General features: G+C 40.3%; 1 protein-coding gene and 1 long non-coding RNA gene across 2 annotated transcripts in view; one reads left to right on the forward strand and one right to left on the reverse strand.

Moving 5' to 3' along the window:
- Nucleotides 1-6,396, forward strand: part of LOC117500844 (neuroblast differentiation-associated protein AHNAK) — a 96,971-nt gene extending 90,575 nt beyond the window's left edge. Inside the window, 6 exon segments of the mRNA XM_034159634.1 lie at nucleotides 2,072-2,247; nucleotides 3,081-3,218; nucleotides 4,257-5,079; nucleotides 5,082-5,202; nucleotides 5,204-5,329; nucleotides 5,331-6,396. Of these exon segments, the coding sequence (XP_034015525.1) occupies nucleotides 2,072-2,247; nucleotides 3,081-3,218; nucleotides 4,257-5,079; nucleotides 5,082-5,202; nucleotides 5,204-5,329; nucleotides 5,331-5,394 (1,448 nt within the window). The 3' untranslated portion in view covers nucleotides 5,395-6,396.
- Nucleotides 32-4,306, reverse strand: LOC117500846. Its single transcript, XR_004557864.1, has 3 exons — nucleotides 4,252-4,306; nucleotides 3,520-3,645; nucleotides 32-220 (listed from the first exon to the last, which is right to left on the reverse strand). It is a non-coding gene; the product is annotated as an uncharacterized LOC117500846 (long non-coding RNA).
- Nucleotides 6,397-16,321: the final 9,925 nt, after the last annotated feature.

A 16,321-nucleotide genomic window follows, 5' to 3' on the forward strand; every position in this document is an offset into this window, starting at 1 on the left:
GACAAAGATGGATCGCCATCAAGATTTAAAATGCCAACATTCAAACTCCCAAAATTTGGAAGTGGAACTCAAAACATCACTGCAGAAGTACCTGATGTGGAAAAAGACATCAAAATTAGTGGAGCTGACATAAATATTCCTGAAGACAAACTTGAAGTTAACATTGAAGCCCCCAGTTTTGATATTGAAGGGCCATCAGTCGATATGAAAACTGAAGGACCTGAACACGAAGGAAAAGAAAGCAGATTTAAACTGCCAAAGTTTGGAATTAAGATGCCAAGTGTAAAAGGACCTGAAATTGATCTAAGCTTGTCAAAGAAAGATGCAGACATGACATTACCAGAAGCTGAGGTCAGTCTTCCTGAAGCCCCCAAAATTGCTGTGGATATCAAAGCACCCAAGGTGGAAACAGAAACTGATGGGCAAGAAAGCAAATTTAAACTGCCAAAGTTTGGAATTAAGATGCCAAGTGTAAAAGGACCTGCAATTGATCTAAGCTTGTCAAAGAAAGATGCAGACGTGACATTACCAGAAGCTGAAGCTGAGGTTTGCCTTCCTGAAGCCCCCAAAATTGCTGTGGATATTCAAGCACCCAAGGTGGAAACAGAAACGGATGGGCAAGAAAGCAAATTTAAACTGCCAAAGTTTGGAATTAAGATGCCAAGTGTAAGAGGACCTGAAATTGATCTAAGCTTGTCAAAGAAAGATGCAGCCGTGACATTACCAGAAGCTGAGGTCAGTCTTCCTGAAGCCCCCAAAATTGCTGTGGATATCAAAGCACCCAAGTCGGAAACAGAAACTGATGGGCAAGAAAGCAAATTTAAAATGCCAAAGTTTGGAATTAAGATGCCAAGTGTAAAAGGACCCGAAATTGATTTTAGTTTGTCAAAGAAAGGTGCAGATGTCACATTACCAGAAGCTGAAGGTGAAGTCCAACTTCCTGATGTTGAACTAAAAGACCATTCTGCAAAAGTGGAAATTAAAGCTCCAGAGATCAAAGCTACAGGAAAGGACAAAGATGGATCGCCATCAAGATTTAAAATGCCAACATTCAAACTTCCAAAATTTGGAAGTGGAACTCAAAGCATCACTGCAGAAGTACCTGATGTGGAAAAAGATATCAAAATTAGTGGAACTGACATAAATATTCCTGAACACAAATTTGAAATTAATATTGAAGCCCCCAGTTTTGATATTGAAGAGCCATCAGTCGATATGAAAACTGAAGGACCCAAACATGAAGGAAAAGAAAGCAGATTTAAACTGCCAAAGTTTGGAATTACAATGCCAAGTGTTAAAGGACCTGAAATTGATCTAAGCTTGTCAAAGAAAGATGCAGACGTGACATTACCAGAAGCTGAAGCTGAGGTTAGCCTTCCTGAAGCCCCCAAAACTGCTGTGGATATCAAAGCACCCAAGGTGGAAACAGAAACGGATGGGCAAGAAAGCACATTTAAAATGCCAAAGTTTGGAATTAAGATGCCAAGTGTAAGAGGACCTGAAATTGATTTCAGTTTGTCAAAGAAAGATGCAGATGTCACATTACCAGAAGCTGAAGCTGAGGTCAGTCTTCCTGAAGCCCCCAAAATTGCTGTGGATATCAAAGCACCCAAGGTGGAAACAGAAACAGATGGGCACGAAAGCAAATTTAAAATGCCAAAGTTTGGAATTAAGATGCCAAGTGTAAAAGGGCCCAAAATTGACCTAAATTTGTCAAAGAAAGATGCAGATGTCACATTACCAGAAGCTGAAGGTGAACTTCAACCTCCTGATGTTGAACTAAAAGACCATTCTGCAAAAGTGGAAATTAAAGCTCCAGAGATCAAAGCTACAGGAAAGGACAAAGATGGATCGCCATCAAGATTTAAAATGCCAACATTCAAACTCCCCAAATTTGGAAGTGTAACTCAAAGTATCACTGCAGAAGTACCTGATGTGGAAAAAGAGATCAAAATTAGTGGAGTTGACATAAATTTTCCTGAAGACAAACTTGAAGTTAACAATGAAGCCCCCAGTGTTGATATTGAAGGACCATCAATCGATAAAAACACAGAAGGGTCCAAACTTGAAGGTAAAGAAAGCAAATTTAAAATGCCAAAGTTTGGAATTACAATGCCAAAAGGGAAAGGACCTGAAATTGATTTAAGTTTGTCAAAGAAAGATGGAGATGTCACGTTACCAGAAGCTGAAGCTGAGCTCAGTCTTCCTGAAGCCCCCAAAATTGACGTGGATATCAAAGCACCCAAGGTGGAAACAGAAACCGATGGGCAAGAAAGCAAATTTAAACTGCCAAAGTTTGGAATTAAGATGCCAACTGTAAAAGGACCTGAAATTGATTTAAGTTTGTCGAAGAAAGATGCAGATGTCACATTACCAGAAGCTGAAGGTGAGTTTCAGCTTCCTGATGTTGAACTAAAAGATCGTTCTGCAAACTGGAAATCAAACCTCCAGAGATCAAAGTTGCAGAAAAAGACACAGATGGATCACCATCAACATTTAAAATGCCAACATTCAAACTCCCAAAATTTGTTAGTGGAAAGCAAAATATCACTGGAGAAGTCCCTGATATGGATAAAGATATTAAAATTGGTGGAGTTGACATAAATATTCCTGAAGACACACCTGAAGTTAACATTGAAGCACCCAGCTTTGACAATGAAGGGCCATCAATCAATATAAAAACTGAAAGACCCAAACTTGTAGGTAAAGGAAGCAAGTTCAAGATGCCAAATCTGGGCTTCTCTGTGCCAAAAGTGAAGGGACCAGAGATTGATGTGAACTTGTCAAAACAAGATGCAGATGTGAAATTACCAGAACCTGAAGCTGTGGTCAGTTTCCCTGAAGCTCCTAAAATTGCTGTAGATATAGATATCAAACCACCCAAGGAAGAAAAAGAAACTGATGTGCAAGAAAGCAAGTTTAAAATGGCAAAGCTTGGAATTGCAATGCCAAAAGTGAAAGGCCCTGAAATTGATTTTAGTTTGTCAAAGAAAGATGCAGGTATGACATTACCAGAAGCTGAAGCTGAGGTCAGTCTTCCTGAAGCCCCCAAAACTGCTGTGGATATCAAAGCACCCAAGGTGGAAACAGAAACAGATGTGCAAGAAAGCAAATTTAAAATGCCAAAGTTTGGAATTACAATGTCAAAAGTGAAAGGACCTGAAATTGATCTAAGTTTGTCAAAGAAAGAAGCAGATGTCACATTACCAGAAGCTGAAGTCCAACTTCCTGATGTTGAACTAAAAGACCGTTCTCCAAAAGTGGAAATTAAAGCTCCAGAGATTAAAGCTACAGGAAAGGACAAAGATGGATCGCCATCAAGATTTAAAATGCCAACATTCAAACTCCCAAAATTTGGAAGTGGAACTCAAAACATCACTACAGAAGTACCTGATGTGGAAAAAGACATCAAAATTAGTGGAGCTGACATAAATATTCCTGAAGACAAACTTGAAGTCAACACTGAAGCACCCAGTTTTGATACTGAAGGACCATCAATCGATATGAAAACTGAAGGACCCAAACTTGAAGGAAAAGAAAGCAAATTTAAAATGCCAAAATTTGGAATTACAATGCCAAAAGTGAAACGACCTGAAATTGATCTAAGTTTGTCAAAGAAAGATGCAGACGTGATATTAGCAGAAGCTGAAGCCAAGGTTCTTCTCCCTGAAACCCCCAAAATTGCAGTGGATATCAAAGCACCCAAGGTGGAAACAGAAACGGATGGGCAAGAAAGCAAATTTAAAATACCAAAGTTTGGAATTACAATGCCAAAAGTGAAAGGACCTGAAATTGATCTAAGTTTGTCAAAGAAAGAAACAGATGTTACATTACCAGATAGTGAATCAAAGGTACAGTTCCCCAATGTCAAAGAACCTGAAATTAGCGTCACAACATCTAACACTGACAATGAAGGTCCTTTTCTTGATGTAAAAACCGCTACAGAAGGATCAGAAAAGAAAGGACTCATCGCTAAAATGCCAAAATCTGGCATCTCTTCACCAAAAGCAAATGGGGCAGAAATTGATTTAAAAGAGGATTCTACTGTCAGTGTTCAGTCCCCAAGTGTTGAAATGAAAACAGATGAGTCCAAAACAATACAACATTCAGAATCACCAAAGACAGAGACTCATGATATGGGTCACAGATCTCCAAGTAAATTCAAGTTGCCATCATTTAAAATGCCAAAGCTCAGTTTCACAAAACTCAAGCCTGAAGAAGAAAATGCTCCCATCGATACTGAATATCAACGTGAAATGGAAAGTGAGGCCAAAGTGGAAGGGACATCAGCAAAAGTGACATTGTCTTCATTTGGAGAAATCCTCAAGAATATTGATGTTGAATTTGATGTACCAATAAAAGACAAAGAGGAAGACAACCTGGAAATCACAAAGGCGGTTCGTGAGACAGATCAAATGAATATCTTCCCCAGTGCTGAAGTTCATCATGTCCAAAGAGAATATGAGCTAAAAGAATTGAAAAGCAAGTCAAAATTAAAATTTCCCAGTCTTGGGTTTGATGAGTCAGTTGAGGAAACCAAGACTGTAGCGAGCACAGATGTGGCAAAAACAAGTGAAAAGTTGTCAGAGACAAAAGAAAATGAAAAAAGTACCTACCAAGATACTATCAAAAGTCCTGAGAAGGCTGGTTGGTTTAAATTCCTCAAATTTGGACTGTCCTCGCCAACAGAACTAACCAAAACCTCTGAAAAAGACAAGCACATGGGTGAAAAGAGCACAGTGAGCGAAACAGTGTATGAGGAAATCAGCCCAACCTTCTCTGTCCAATCTTCTGACGCCTTTGCAGATGTTAGCTCTGCAATGACAAGTGAAACTGTTGGTCTGTCTTTATCCTCTCCAACTAAGGTAACTGTTAAGTACTCTGATCCAAGTACTGATGTGGGGTTAGGAGAGATGCATAGTAATGTCATCACTTCCACCACAAGGACTGAGGAGATTTCCATTGAACCCAGTTTGCCTGAGAAAATCACCATTATGTCATCTGGAGTATCATCTTCATCAGAAGATACACTGAAACTGGAATCTAGAAAAATGCATGTCATCACATCAAATATACAAGCAACCCAGAAACACAGCATGCCAAGCTACTAACTGCAGTCGAAATCCAGTCAGTCACCGATCTGCCTCTAAAAACACAGGCCAGTGAATCTGAAGCACCACCTGCTGAGGCTCACAGACAGCAAGAAAACGGTATTTGAGAGGCACCTGGTGCAGAAGATGAGTTCCAAAGAAGAAACAGTGGTTATAACTAAACAAATTACACGTGTGTTTGGTATAGATTCCAATGAACCCATCTCGGATGAGACTGCATCGACAACTGAAAGACTCTGTGTACTCTGAGAAAATGAAGTTTTTTGATGGCAATGACAAGTGAGATGCATTCTTCAGTTATTGAGCTATTGGTAGGTTTAACAACTAGTTGGTTACTGAGATCATCTTTTGGTAGCCGGATGCTGGGAAATGTTACCTTCATTCTACAGCTGCATGTAAAAGAGATGGATTGGATTTGTATAACTAAGCTGAACGTGATCAAGTTGTTGATAAAATGTGCAACTGAGTGGCCTAATAGTAAATTATGTCAAGGCCTAAAGCAATGCATATGGTACAGAACAAAAAGCTTCAGAATCATTTCATTGTTTTAAAAATTGACATCTTTTTACTTTGTCAGATTTTAATCACCTATGCACTTGACTGAATAAGACTGATGTGGGTTGGGTCACAAGAAAATAATGTGGAAATCAATGAAACATTCCAAAATATGTTTACAGTACTGTAAAGGTGGCAGCACAACTCCTACATACTGTAAACACCATATAACGGAAATGTATACTGTATGTATCACCAGAGATACTTATTGAAAGTAAGTTCCTTGGCTTCTCCCTTTTTGTTTGGGGCCGCTACAGCAGATCTGAATCTGCATGTTGATTTGGCACAGATTTTATGCTGGATGCCCTTCCAGTGCAACTTCATATGACATGGAGAATGGACAGAGGTGGTTTGAACCAGATAGTGCAATATCCACTTGGCCAACAAACCATTCCACCAAGATATAGTACTTACCAAGATATACTAATTGCTGTAGCTAAGATGTAAAGAACAATAGCATCGCAATGCTGAAATTGCTTATGAAGCAAACTGTGTTGTTGCAACTATATTTTTCTTAATACTTTGCTTATTTTGCTACAAGAAATCTATGAACAGGACATTAACTTTCAGTATAACTGGATAAGTGACCTGGCTGTGTAAATAGCTTTAAATAATTTCTGGACTTTATTTTTGATTATGCTATTTGTATTCTGCCTATGATGTAGGCTTCACTTCAATGTGTTGCAATTATACCGCAATAAATATGATAAATAAATATGATTATATGCAATACTACATCTGGAGCTTGAATTATATTTTGTATTTATTAATGCAACCAGAGTTGAAGAAATCCTGTTTAAATCCTGTTTCATTTGTTCATTTGAGAAAGGACTGACTTACCTGAGCAGTGCCATTTGTGTCTGGGAGTTTATATGATGTCAAGACATATCTGATAAGACGTTATGGAGTCATGAAGCCCGGACACAGGTGTGTGCCATGATGATGCCTTTGCTGGAAGACCAAGGGCCAAGAGTCTTCGCGCTTCCAGTCTACTTTATGGTTGTGAGTCTAACGCAGGGATGCCCAAGTTCGGTCCTCGAGATCTACCTTCCTGAAACTCTAGTTGTCTCCCTGTTCCAACACACCTGAACCCAATGAAAGACTCATTAAAAGCCTGCTAACAGTCTTTCATTGGATTCAGGTGTGTTGGAACAAGGAGACAACTAAGAGTTTCAGGAGGTAGATCTCGAGGACCGAAACATGGGCACCCCTGGTCTAAGGCAACGACTGGATATCTTTGAAACCAGGCCTCTCCACAAAATCAATGGGCACTACTGAAATGACTTTGTGCCAAACTAGCATTTGCTTACTGGGGCCATACACTGGGTATTGCCATGTTAACAACAGTGACTGCGCTGATGCACTATGAACTCATTAATGCATAAAGGGGAGGAGTGTGGGTGGTTCAGTGTGTGACAAAAGAAGCCTGAACACACCCCTCACTTTGAGTCCGAACACCTTAGCTAACAACCTAACCTCGGTCCTGGTGTTTATTAAATCATATTTTTGGGGACTGCACGGTGGTTCTCCTAACGGTTTACTTTGGTGTGTAGATTAGAAATTATGAGCTGCTTATTTCCTCAGTACTCATTGCATTAATGGGACCTAACGGATGAAGCTACAGACAACTGCTAACTCAGCATGAATATTACAGCAGATAAGTCTTAGATGATCTGTTAGGACGTTTCACTGCACAACAAGTCATATTATTCCAGGTGATTAGAATAAAATACAGCCAAACAACAGACACAGCCTCCATAACAGTGAGTAAACGCATCAAATGGACTCTGACTGAGTTATGGTCACAGAGCCGTATATGAGTACTAGAAGGGCGTAGTCACCATTTTGAAGCCAGGGGACTCAGTGGCCAGCACACACAGACCCACATAGAATCTTGTCAAGAAACAGGTGGAAAATGCTGGAAACCGGAGGAAGAAGGAAGACAACATTTCCTTCCATAAGTAAGTAGTTTTGGTTATTATTGTTACTTTTTTCTGTGACTTTTGGCCAATAAAATGGTGTATCTTGCAGAGCGTCATGCCTGTGCAATGCATAAATATGAAGTTGTATACCATGTATATATGATATTGCCTGGCAGTGCTTGGAATAAAATGTGACTCATGAAGTAACTTAGTTACTTTACTGATTACTCAATTGTAAAAGTAACTTAGTTACTTTACTGATTACTCAATTGTAAAAGTAACTAAGTTAGATTACTAGTTACTTTTTTAGTTACTTTTCCCAGCTGCCGACAACAACCCTCTGCCACCTCAACATGACAATGATACCTGTTTTGCCAAAACTCACTTTATAGTCACCCTTTCTTGACTTCAATGAAAATAAATACTTGTTTTATAAAAAGTAAAATAAAGACATCTTTCTTGACCTCATATTTAACTGTTGACAGCACTGTAACAGTAAAACTTGCAATTTCGAGCCTACATTGTTTATAAAGGTAACTATTAAATTCTAACATTTTTCTAACATTTAAATTCTCTCTAAACATTTTACTTGTCGAAATTATTATTATTTTAAGCAATATTAGTTGTAGTAAAAAACGGCTTCAAAATTGCACCTTTAATCTAGGGGTGTTGTTTGGGAGGGGGCACATCCCTGCCCCACGCCCCCATTCCATCTAGATTCGCCCCTGCTTTGGCGTTTGAGCACAAAGAATGGATAACATTTATTTATGCAGAAAACAGGACCAGATTTACAGGTAAGAAAGTTTTATTGCGTTTTCACATCATGTGGTCCTCAGAAAGAGAGTTTAGGTGCATTTGAGTGGAAAATAGTGTTAGTTGTTGACGCGTCGCGGAGGATCAGCTGTTTTTAACGACCAGATACAGAGCGGCTCAGCTCAGAATTCTAAATAAAGGAGGAAAAAAGTATAAAAATGTCTTTGTAAAGCTCAGTGTAGGTGTGCTGATCACCGCGCTTTAAGAGGTGAGGACGAGTCGAGCAGCTGCAAAAAACCGCGGATAAAAAGCTCACAACTCACTGAAAGTGGGCAGTTCAGTCGAACCCCGACCCCCTGCCCACAGACCAAGTTTAATGCTGTTATCGACCCACAATGAAAAATAATAGTAACGCACAGTGACATGGAGAAGTAACTTTAATCTGATTACTGATTTGGAAAGATTAACGCGTTAGATTACTCGTTACTAAAAAAAGTGGTCAGATTAGAGTTACTGCTCATGAATGATCATCCGCAAAAGAATTGATTGGATTTTTACTGTAACTTTTGAAGGGCCTGTACCCAATTTAAGAATTTTGAACCCACCTGGAATGTAATTTTACTACAAGCTGAATTAATTAACTACTAGGGCTGCAGCTATCGATTATTTTAGTAATTGAGTATTCTATCAGTTATTGTGACAATTAATCGAGTAATCAGATAAAAACTACTTTTGCGTTTTTTGAACAACATCAACAGTCCAGGGCTCTCCCTAAGCAATGGCACAATGTCACTGCATCATCACGGAGGTTGTCAAATTTAGTGTATCCCTTTCTGTTTTCCTGGGTAATCTTTTTTTCACATCTTTACAAGTTTTGGATCTTTCCTGGTGTCAGGAGCTCAGCCAAAGTCGGGACAAAGTCTTGACATTTTGCTGAAATGGTGATGGGATGTGGCTTTCTCTTTTTTGTTTTCCCCAACTTGTAAAATTTAACCACTTTAATTTTTTTAAGTTTGGTGGACTGGGTCCCTGCGTGATTTTGTTTTGTTTATTTTATTTTTTTAATTCCTCTTTCTCTGCGATTCAGCCAATGCATTTCAGCTGGATGTTGAACATGCAAGCCTCGCAGTCAGTTTTTTTATTATTTTATTTGAGTTACGTGTTTATGAAGCATTGTGTGTTGCCCAAAAAAAGCGAAAATTAAAAAGTGAAACACTCAGTGTGAGTCTGAGCAAAACACAGAAGGAAGAGTGGACTTCTTCCAGAGATTGTCAGGGTGGCCGGGGACGGAGCTGTGAGGGCAGTGCTGAGCTGCTCACACCGGGCAGAGAGAGGCAGCCACTGGCTGCCGCGCGACTAGCCACTCCCACGTAGAGCGGAGAGCAGGCAGCGGATGAAACCGGGGTTTTTTTTTTTTTTAAAACAAACACACTGCTTCGCTTTAAATATGCAGTAAGCTATTTCAGATGATCAGCATGGAGCATTTTTCTCCTAAAAGGCTTTATTTCACTTTGCGTGTCACATTGGAAAGTGGTAGCTATTGTGATTAGCGCTTACACATCTTATGCATGCTCTAGTCTGCTGTTTTTCTGGGGACGTTACAGCACCACACACAGGTCTGGCATATGTACTACAACGTTAAACAAAGCTTTGATGCACAGAATTTGCCTCGAACATTTTTTTTGTAATCACATTATTCGAGTTACTCGACTAATCGTTTCAGCCCTATTCACTAAGGTACAAAAATGGATTTACCATGCAGAATTAATGATTACTTTATTTTTATATAGCATGGCGTCAAGCGGTACAAAAGCGGGTCGCATTGGCACGACAAATTGCACAGCACAGTGCAGGGATCAAATTCGTGCATATGTCAAGGTGGCATAACTTGTTTAGATTATGACATGTGCCTGGCAGTCCCTAGAATAAAATGTGACTCATGAATGATCAGCACAGTCTCACGTTTTTTTTCCTATCCTCCCATCACGAAATGAGTCAAATTTTCGTGACGGGTTTTTTTTTTTTAAACTCACTATTACTAACCCTACTCCTACCCCCAACCTACCTTCTCCATAATCACCCCGACACCCCCCCCCCCCCCGTATATTTCATACTGCTGAATCACAACTTGCTGTGAGACCAGGTTGGAATGATCATCCGCAAAGCAACTGATTGAAGCTGGAACAGATCGGATCTGTGTAAACCTTCAACACTATTTCGGAATGTGTGGGTCTCAGGTTAAGTTTAATACTTTCCTTACATAATTTAATGTAAATTAATTTTACTGGCTCGATAACCAGGTAACAGTATTTTAACACGTATTTTGCAAGCTTTGTTTTCCGTATGCGTTCACTTATGTATTATGTCCGTATTGACATCCAGGCCAGTGTTGCCAGATGTACGATAATTATCGTATTTGTACGATAGTTTTGCCCTCTGTACGATGTACGATCAATAAGGGGAAAAATCCAAAATGTACGATAATTTCAGTTGGTTGCCCAAACACGCATCTCTCTCTGACACCCAAGAATCATTTTGCAGGCGTTGAACTCACACCACACACAGGGCTGCTGCTAGCTTTGGCCGGCCCGGGACAAAGTCATTTGAAAGCCCACCACCTCTCCATACAAAGTAATGAGTTCCCAATTCTCGGCCCTGCCCCTCCCTCCCTGGGCCGAGACAACTGACCTGTAATGTAGACTGTTTTGGCTGCACATGCGCACATACGTACGTAGCTTAGCCGACCCCCGTCACCATTGGAAATAAAAAACGCTAAAATAGCTACGTTGTATGCATTTTGTTTGTGTACGATAATTTCTCCCAAAATATGACAATTTTGAGGTATTGGTACGATAGTTGCATATTTCCTATCTGGCAACACTGATCCAGGCACTTTGTCAATATTTTGCCCAGTGTGAAAATGGTGGCTCACTCTCCATGATGGGACATTTGTGTGAAGTAGGCGGCATTGTGAGTGTGCTCTCTAGTGCTCATATACGGCTCTGTGATTACAGTCAAACTGTACAAGAGGCAGAGTCACTGGACTCAGCCACTGTTACTCAAAGCAAACATTATACAGAACAAAACACTTGTTTTTTTAAATGTCTTAAACTAAGAAGTTAGAAAATAATTCACCCCTGTATAGTTGTCATGGAGGAGGAAAGTATCTACAGAGACCAAAGTGTTTTTTTTTTAATTCCAGGCTACAAACATGTTTATTTCTGCTCTAAAGGTGGACATTTTAAAACAGAGTCCAATGAGAATGTGTTCTGTTTTGGAGACAGCCTGAAGGAGCCACTTAAGGAACTGCAACTTTTTGTGCTGCTGGTAGGGCTTCATGTGAGGCCATTGTGCTTTAATGTTTGATAAAAATGAGAACAGAGGAGAAGGCGACCAGCCAGTACTATAAATATGGCTGCGCAGTCTCATTTGAACCCCTGTGTAGATATCTCGTGATTTGACCAGTTCTGGGGACAGCTTCCCGTTGCGCAGTACTAACGCACCATAACTTCACATGGATAAAATGGTGTCCTGTTTTCTTTTCGGCTGCAGTCACATAAGCAGCTGTGAAAAGTAGAGTTTTTTCAGTTCCCAGTGGAGAAGACAAGGCAAATGGGAGAGGTTATGTCGGTATGTCTTAGCCTACACAGCTAACCAGAGTAGCTGTGTTCTCTCGCCTGCAAAACCGCCTCGACATGTTTGAGCTCCAGGTAATAAACAAACCACGACACGTCCACTTTCCACTGCATTGTCACTTTTTTGTTGCATTTTCACTTTGTTTTCCATGTAATTTGTGCAAAAGCGGCTGTCCCTGGATGTAGGATTATTGCATCATATGTCATATTTTAACCCTTTAGTACCTGCTGTCAAACAAAACTGCACTGCCCGATAGTTGCATCTGTGTGAGCCAATCAGAAGTACTCAGTGTGAAGAGCTCTCAACTAATGAAATGGAATAACTCGCTGCTGATTACAGCCTCCTTTTCCACCCTAGCAGAGGAGGCGAGGGCCAGCCAGTGAATCACAATGCAGTTTGTCGGTCATGTACCTTGAAAAAAACAATCCTCTGTTGTCATACCTGGTTTTCAGTCAGAACCTAAACAATTTATGAATACCTTAAGACAGTAAATTAACATTAAAAATGACATAATTAACAGGAAATAAAAAGGTTGAGGTCTTCTAAAAACTGTTGAGGTCTAAGGTTCTAAAAACATTCTGGACTCACTCTTCATTGCACCTCATTATAGAAACTTTGTTGTGGTTAATACTGAACTGAGTCAAGAATGGAACACAAATGCAAGGTAGCCAAGACGCAAGAGGTAGGTCAAAAATAAGAGTAATAATTCCAAAATGGCAGTGACAAAAACCCAAAGTGACTAAGATCCAAAAGACAGACAGGGAGATAAGGTGCAACAAACTGTGGAAGCACTCACAGTGACAGAACGGGTCACCTGGCAGGAAGCGCAGCTGAGACATTCAATCGACTAGCAACCAACAAGCAAACGTGAGTGGCTTATAAGAAGTAACTAATAATCTACAGGTGCTGTAATCAGGACAGGCTGACACATGTGAACCAACGAAGATGGCAACACACAACATGACCCAGACCCAGCCTGACCAAAGAAATCAAAAGACATCAGTAAATAACTCAGACACATGATAACAGCACAGAACCCACAAAAAGACACAGGTGAACAACAAACCTACAGTAAGAGCTGAAAAATAAATAAAAGACATGCAGTACAACAAGGAGACCAAAATCCATGCGTGAGGGCAAGACCTTCACAGTATACAGCTGCCAAAGCGCCATGCTCAGCTGTCTGGCATTGCCCTGACAACCAAAGCGTGGCCGCGGACCTGGAACTAACAAGAAACTGAAAACACAGAAAAAGTAACAACTCAGTGGAACTGAAACAGAACATCAGTGCCAGTACACAGACCATCTACAAGAACCTGGACTACAAGGGGAAGTGGAGCGTAACACATCAGATTACGGGGCCCGGGACTCCGATCACGGTACAACAGACAGATGTCATGCAGGGCTGAAAGGAAACCATGGCAACCGTGCACAACAGGGGAAAAGAGAAGAGACAGATAGGACTCTCACCCAAGAACCCGCAGACACACCAGGACACGGCATTCACACAAGCACGCCAGGGGAGGCTGAACATACACTCACGCAAGACACGGACATGCCCTGACGTACGCACAGACACGGGAGGGCACACATCCCACGCACTCAAACCCACAGGAGCAGGGGCATGCAGCAGTGAGGCAAACATTTGTCCACACACACACACACACACACACACACACACACACACACACACACACACACACACACACACACACACACACACACACACACACACACACACAATCGACAGGACACGGAAGGGGGAGGCAAGCACGCAACACCGATCCATGTACATCCATGCAGGACCCTGGGAGGAGGAGACCAACACCAAACACCAATCCATGCACATGCACGCAGGACCCTGCAGAAGGAAGCAGCCTCATCTACCCACACACAAGCAGGGACTGGGATGTCTAACAGGACGTGCAGAGACATGTGGATAAGGACAACATAAAAAGAACCCCGAAAAACAACCAGACCGGACTGAACCCTAAGAGTACCCTCCCACCCCAAAGGCTGGCCTCCGACTGCTGGGGACCCCAGCACTGGACGAGGCCAAGGGACACCCACATATTATCTAGTTAGATGGTTACTTTTGGACCGTCAGTCTGCTGTCACTGGGTAGTGACCAATTGGGACCTATTGCGGTCCTGTAGGTTGCTGGATGAAGCAGTGCACTGCACTGGCACACTGCTAGGCTTGACAAAGTAGAAGTTCTCCAGTTCTGGTCAGCCTTCTATCATGGTTCTTAGTCCACCACATAGGAAACTGGAGTGCTCTCCGTAGAGTGTCACAAACTACATACTATTATTATTTTAATACCACTTCAAACCATATTAAATCCAGCCCATAATCCCAACACAACAACTGTGTACTCCCCTCCGGTTCATCAGTATTGTCAGAAGACTGGACATTTTGGTGTATTTTCATTAATAAATGTTGTAAATTGATCAGTTTTGCAGTGTTGACCGAAGGTGGGGGTGGTGGCGGTGGGGGTGGGGTGGGGGAGCTTTGGATCTGCCCCTCGACCCACAGAAGCACTAAAATGGTATGTCTTCTCTCTTGGTGCATGCTGAGCTTCGTGAAACTTGATTAAAAGGTTTATGAATAATTTTAGTCACAAAACAACCAACCAACCAAGAGACATGGGTTGATCAAAGTATTTAAAAGCAGTTTGATTATAAAGAGCTAAAAATCATTCAGGCTGCCTCGATGACTACAAAAATAGACCATTAAATTTTTCACAGTACTCCATTAACCTCTCAGGTTCACGGAATATTAATCACTAGACCTGTATTTGAACACAAGAGGGAGACACACCCCACAAAAGTTATACTTTCTTTCAAACCACCATACAGAAAAAGTCAAGATTGTGAATAAATATAGAGTGGAAGACTGGTTACTGAACTACAAAATAAAATAAATTAATTAATCAAATAAAATATAATGAAATAAAATCTGCTTCACTGCTCACCCTTCTTATTATACTTTTGATGATACCCATGTTTAGCACTTGTACAAGTTTTTATAAGTTGCTCCATACAACATTAGCTAACAGAACAAATACCAAGTCCCTGACAGACATTTACAGAATTAAGTAATGAAAATACTTGTAAATGAGAAGTTTACATACATTCATCATGGAAATAGATTCCATGGCAATGTTTGACTTCATTTATTTATTTGAACTTGGGGGTATAATAACTGTACAAAATACATCTGTAATAGAAAAAAACAGTCATGAATTTAGTGTTCAAATCCATTTGGATTTTCTGAAATGAACAAAGGTCAAAATGGAACGCAGGGTAAAACAAATACACATACAATCACTTATTTAATGGTGCTGGATGTTATATCTCATTCAACTTCCCGAAAAAAAATTGGACTGAAATTTACTCAAAATAAATTTGAAAAAGAGCTTGGTAACAATTCAATTTCCACACAGAATTTCAAAGTAAATTTAACAGGGTATTTTCACAAGCTATTGTTAGTAAATCTCAGTCTAAAATCTCAATTCAACCTTTATTTCAACGACACCAAGTTATGCCTAATCATAAGTAAATAAATAAGTTAATAATAATAAAATTGCAGCATGCAATAAAATAAATAATAAGAAAATAAAAAATAGAATAAGAAAAAAATAGAGATGCAACTGCTCATTTTGGAAAGGCCAGAGAAAAAAGTAGGTTTTTAAAGAGGATTTAAAAGTCTTTAGGGTCAGGGATGACCTAAAATTGAAGTGGAGACTATTCCAAAGCCTGGGGGCAGCCGCTGCAAAGGCCCTTTCACCTCTAGTCTTCAATCTGGTTTTAGGCACCTCCATCAACAGTTGCCTCAAAATTGTTCCAAATCTAATAAAGGAACTTTTACCATTGTGTTTTTCTCATTTTGAGGTCAAATGTGATGCTTAAAATTCTTGTACAAAACCAGGATTTCAACCACCAACTCTTCAGTTCATGGATACCCAGTTTTTCCCATGTGAATAACACTGGATATTGACTCAAGGAAATTTGGGTTTCACACTTCAGTTTTGCCAAACCAGTTTCACATGTATCTTGTTGAAGTCCTGGTTGTTGTAAAATGACTGGGGCTCAGTTGGTAAAGGCAGTTAACCGATAACTGAAGGGTTGGTGCTTTAGTTCCCATTTGTGTGTTGAATTTCCTTGAACAAGGAATCAATCAATCAATCAATTTTTTTTATATAGCGCCAAATCACAACAAACAGTTGCCCCAAGGCGCTTTATATTGTAAGGCAAGGCCATACAATAATTATGTAAAACCCCAACGGTCAAAACGACCCCCTGTGAGCAAGCACTTGGCTACAGTGGAAGGAAAAACTCCCTT

Source organism: Thalassophryne amazonica, chromosome 19 (assembly GCF_902500255.1).
Source record: "Thalassophryne amazonica chromosome 19, fThaAma1.1, whole genome shotgun sequence".
NCBI classification, from domain to species: domain Eukaryota; kingdom Metazoa; phylum Chordata; class Actinopteri; order Batrachoidiformes; family Batrachoididae; genus Thalassophryne; species Thalassophryne amazonica.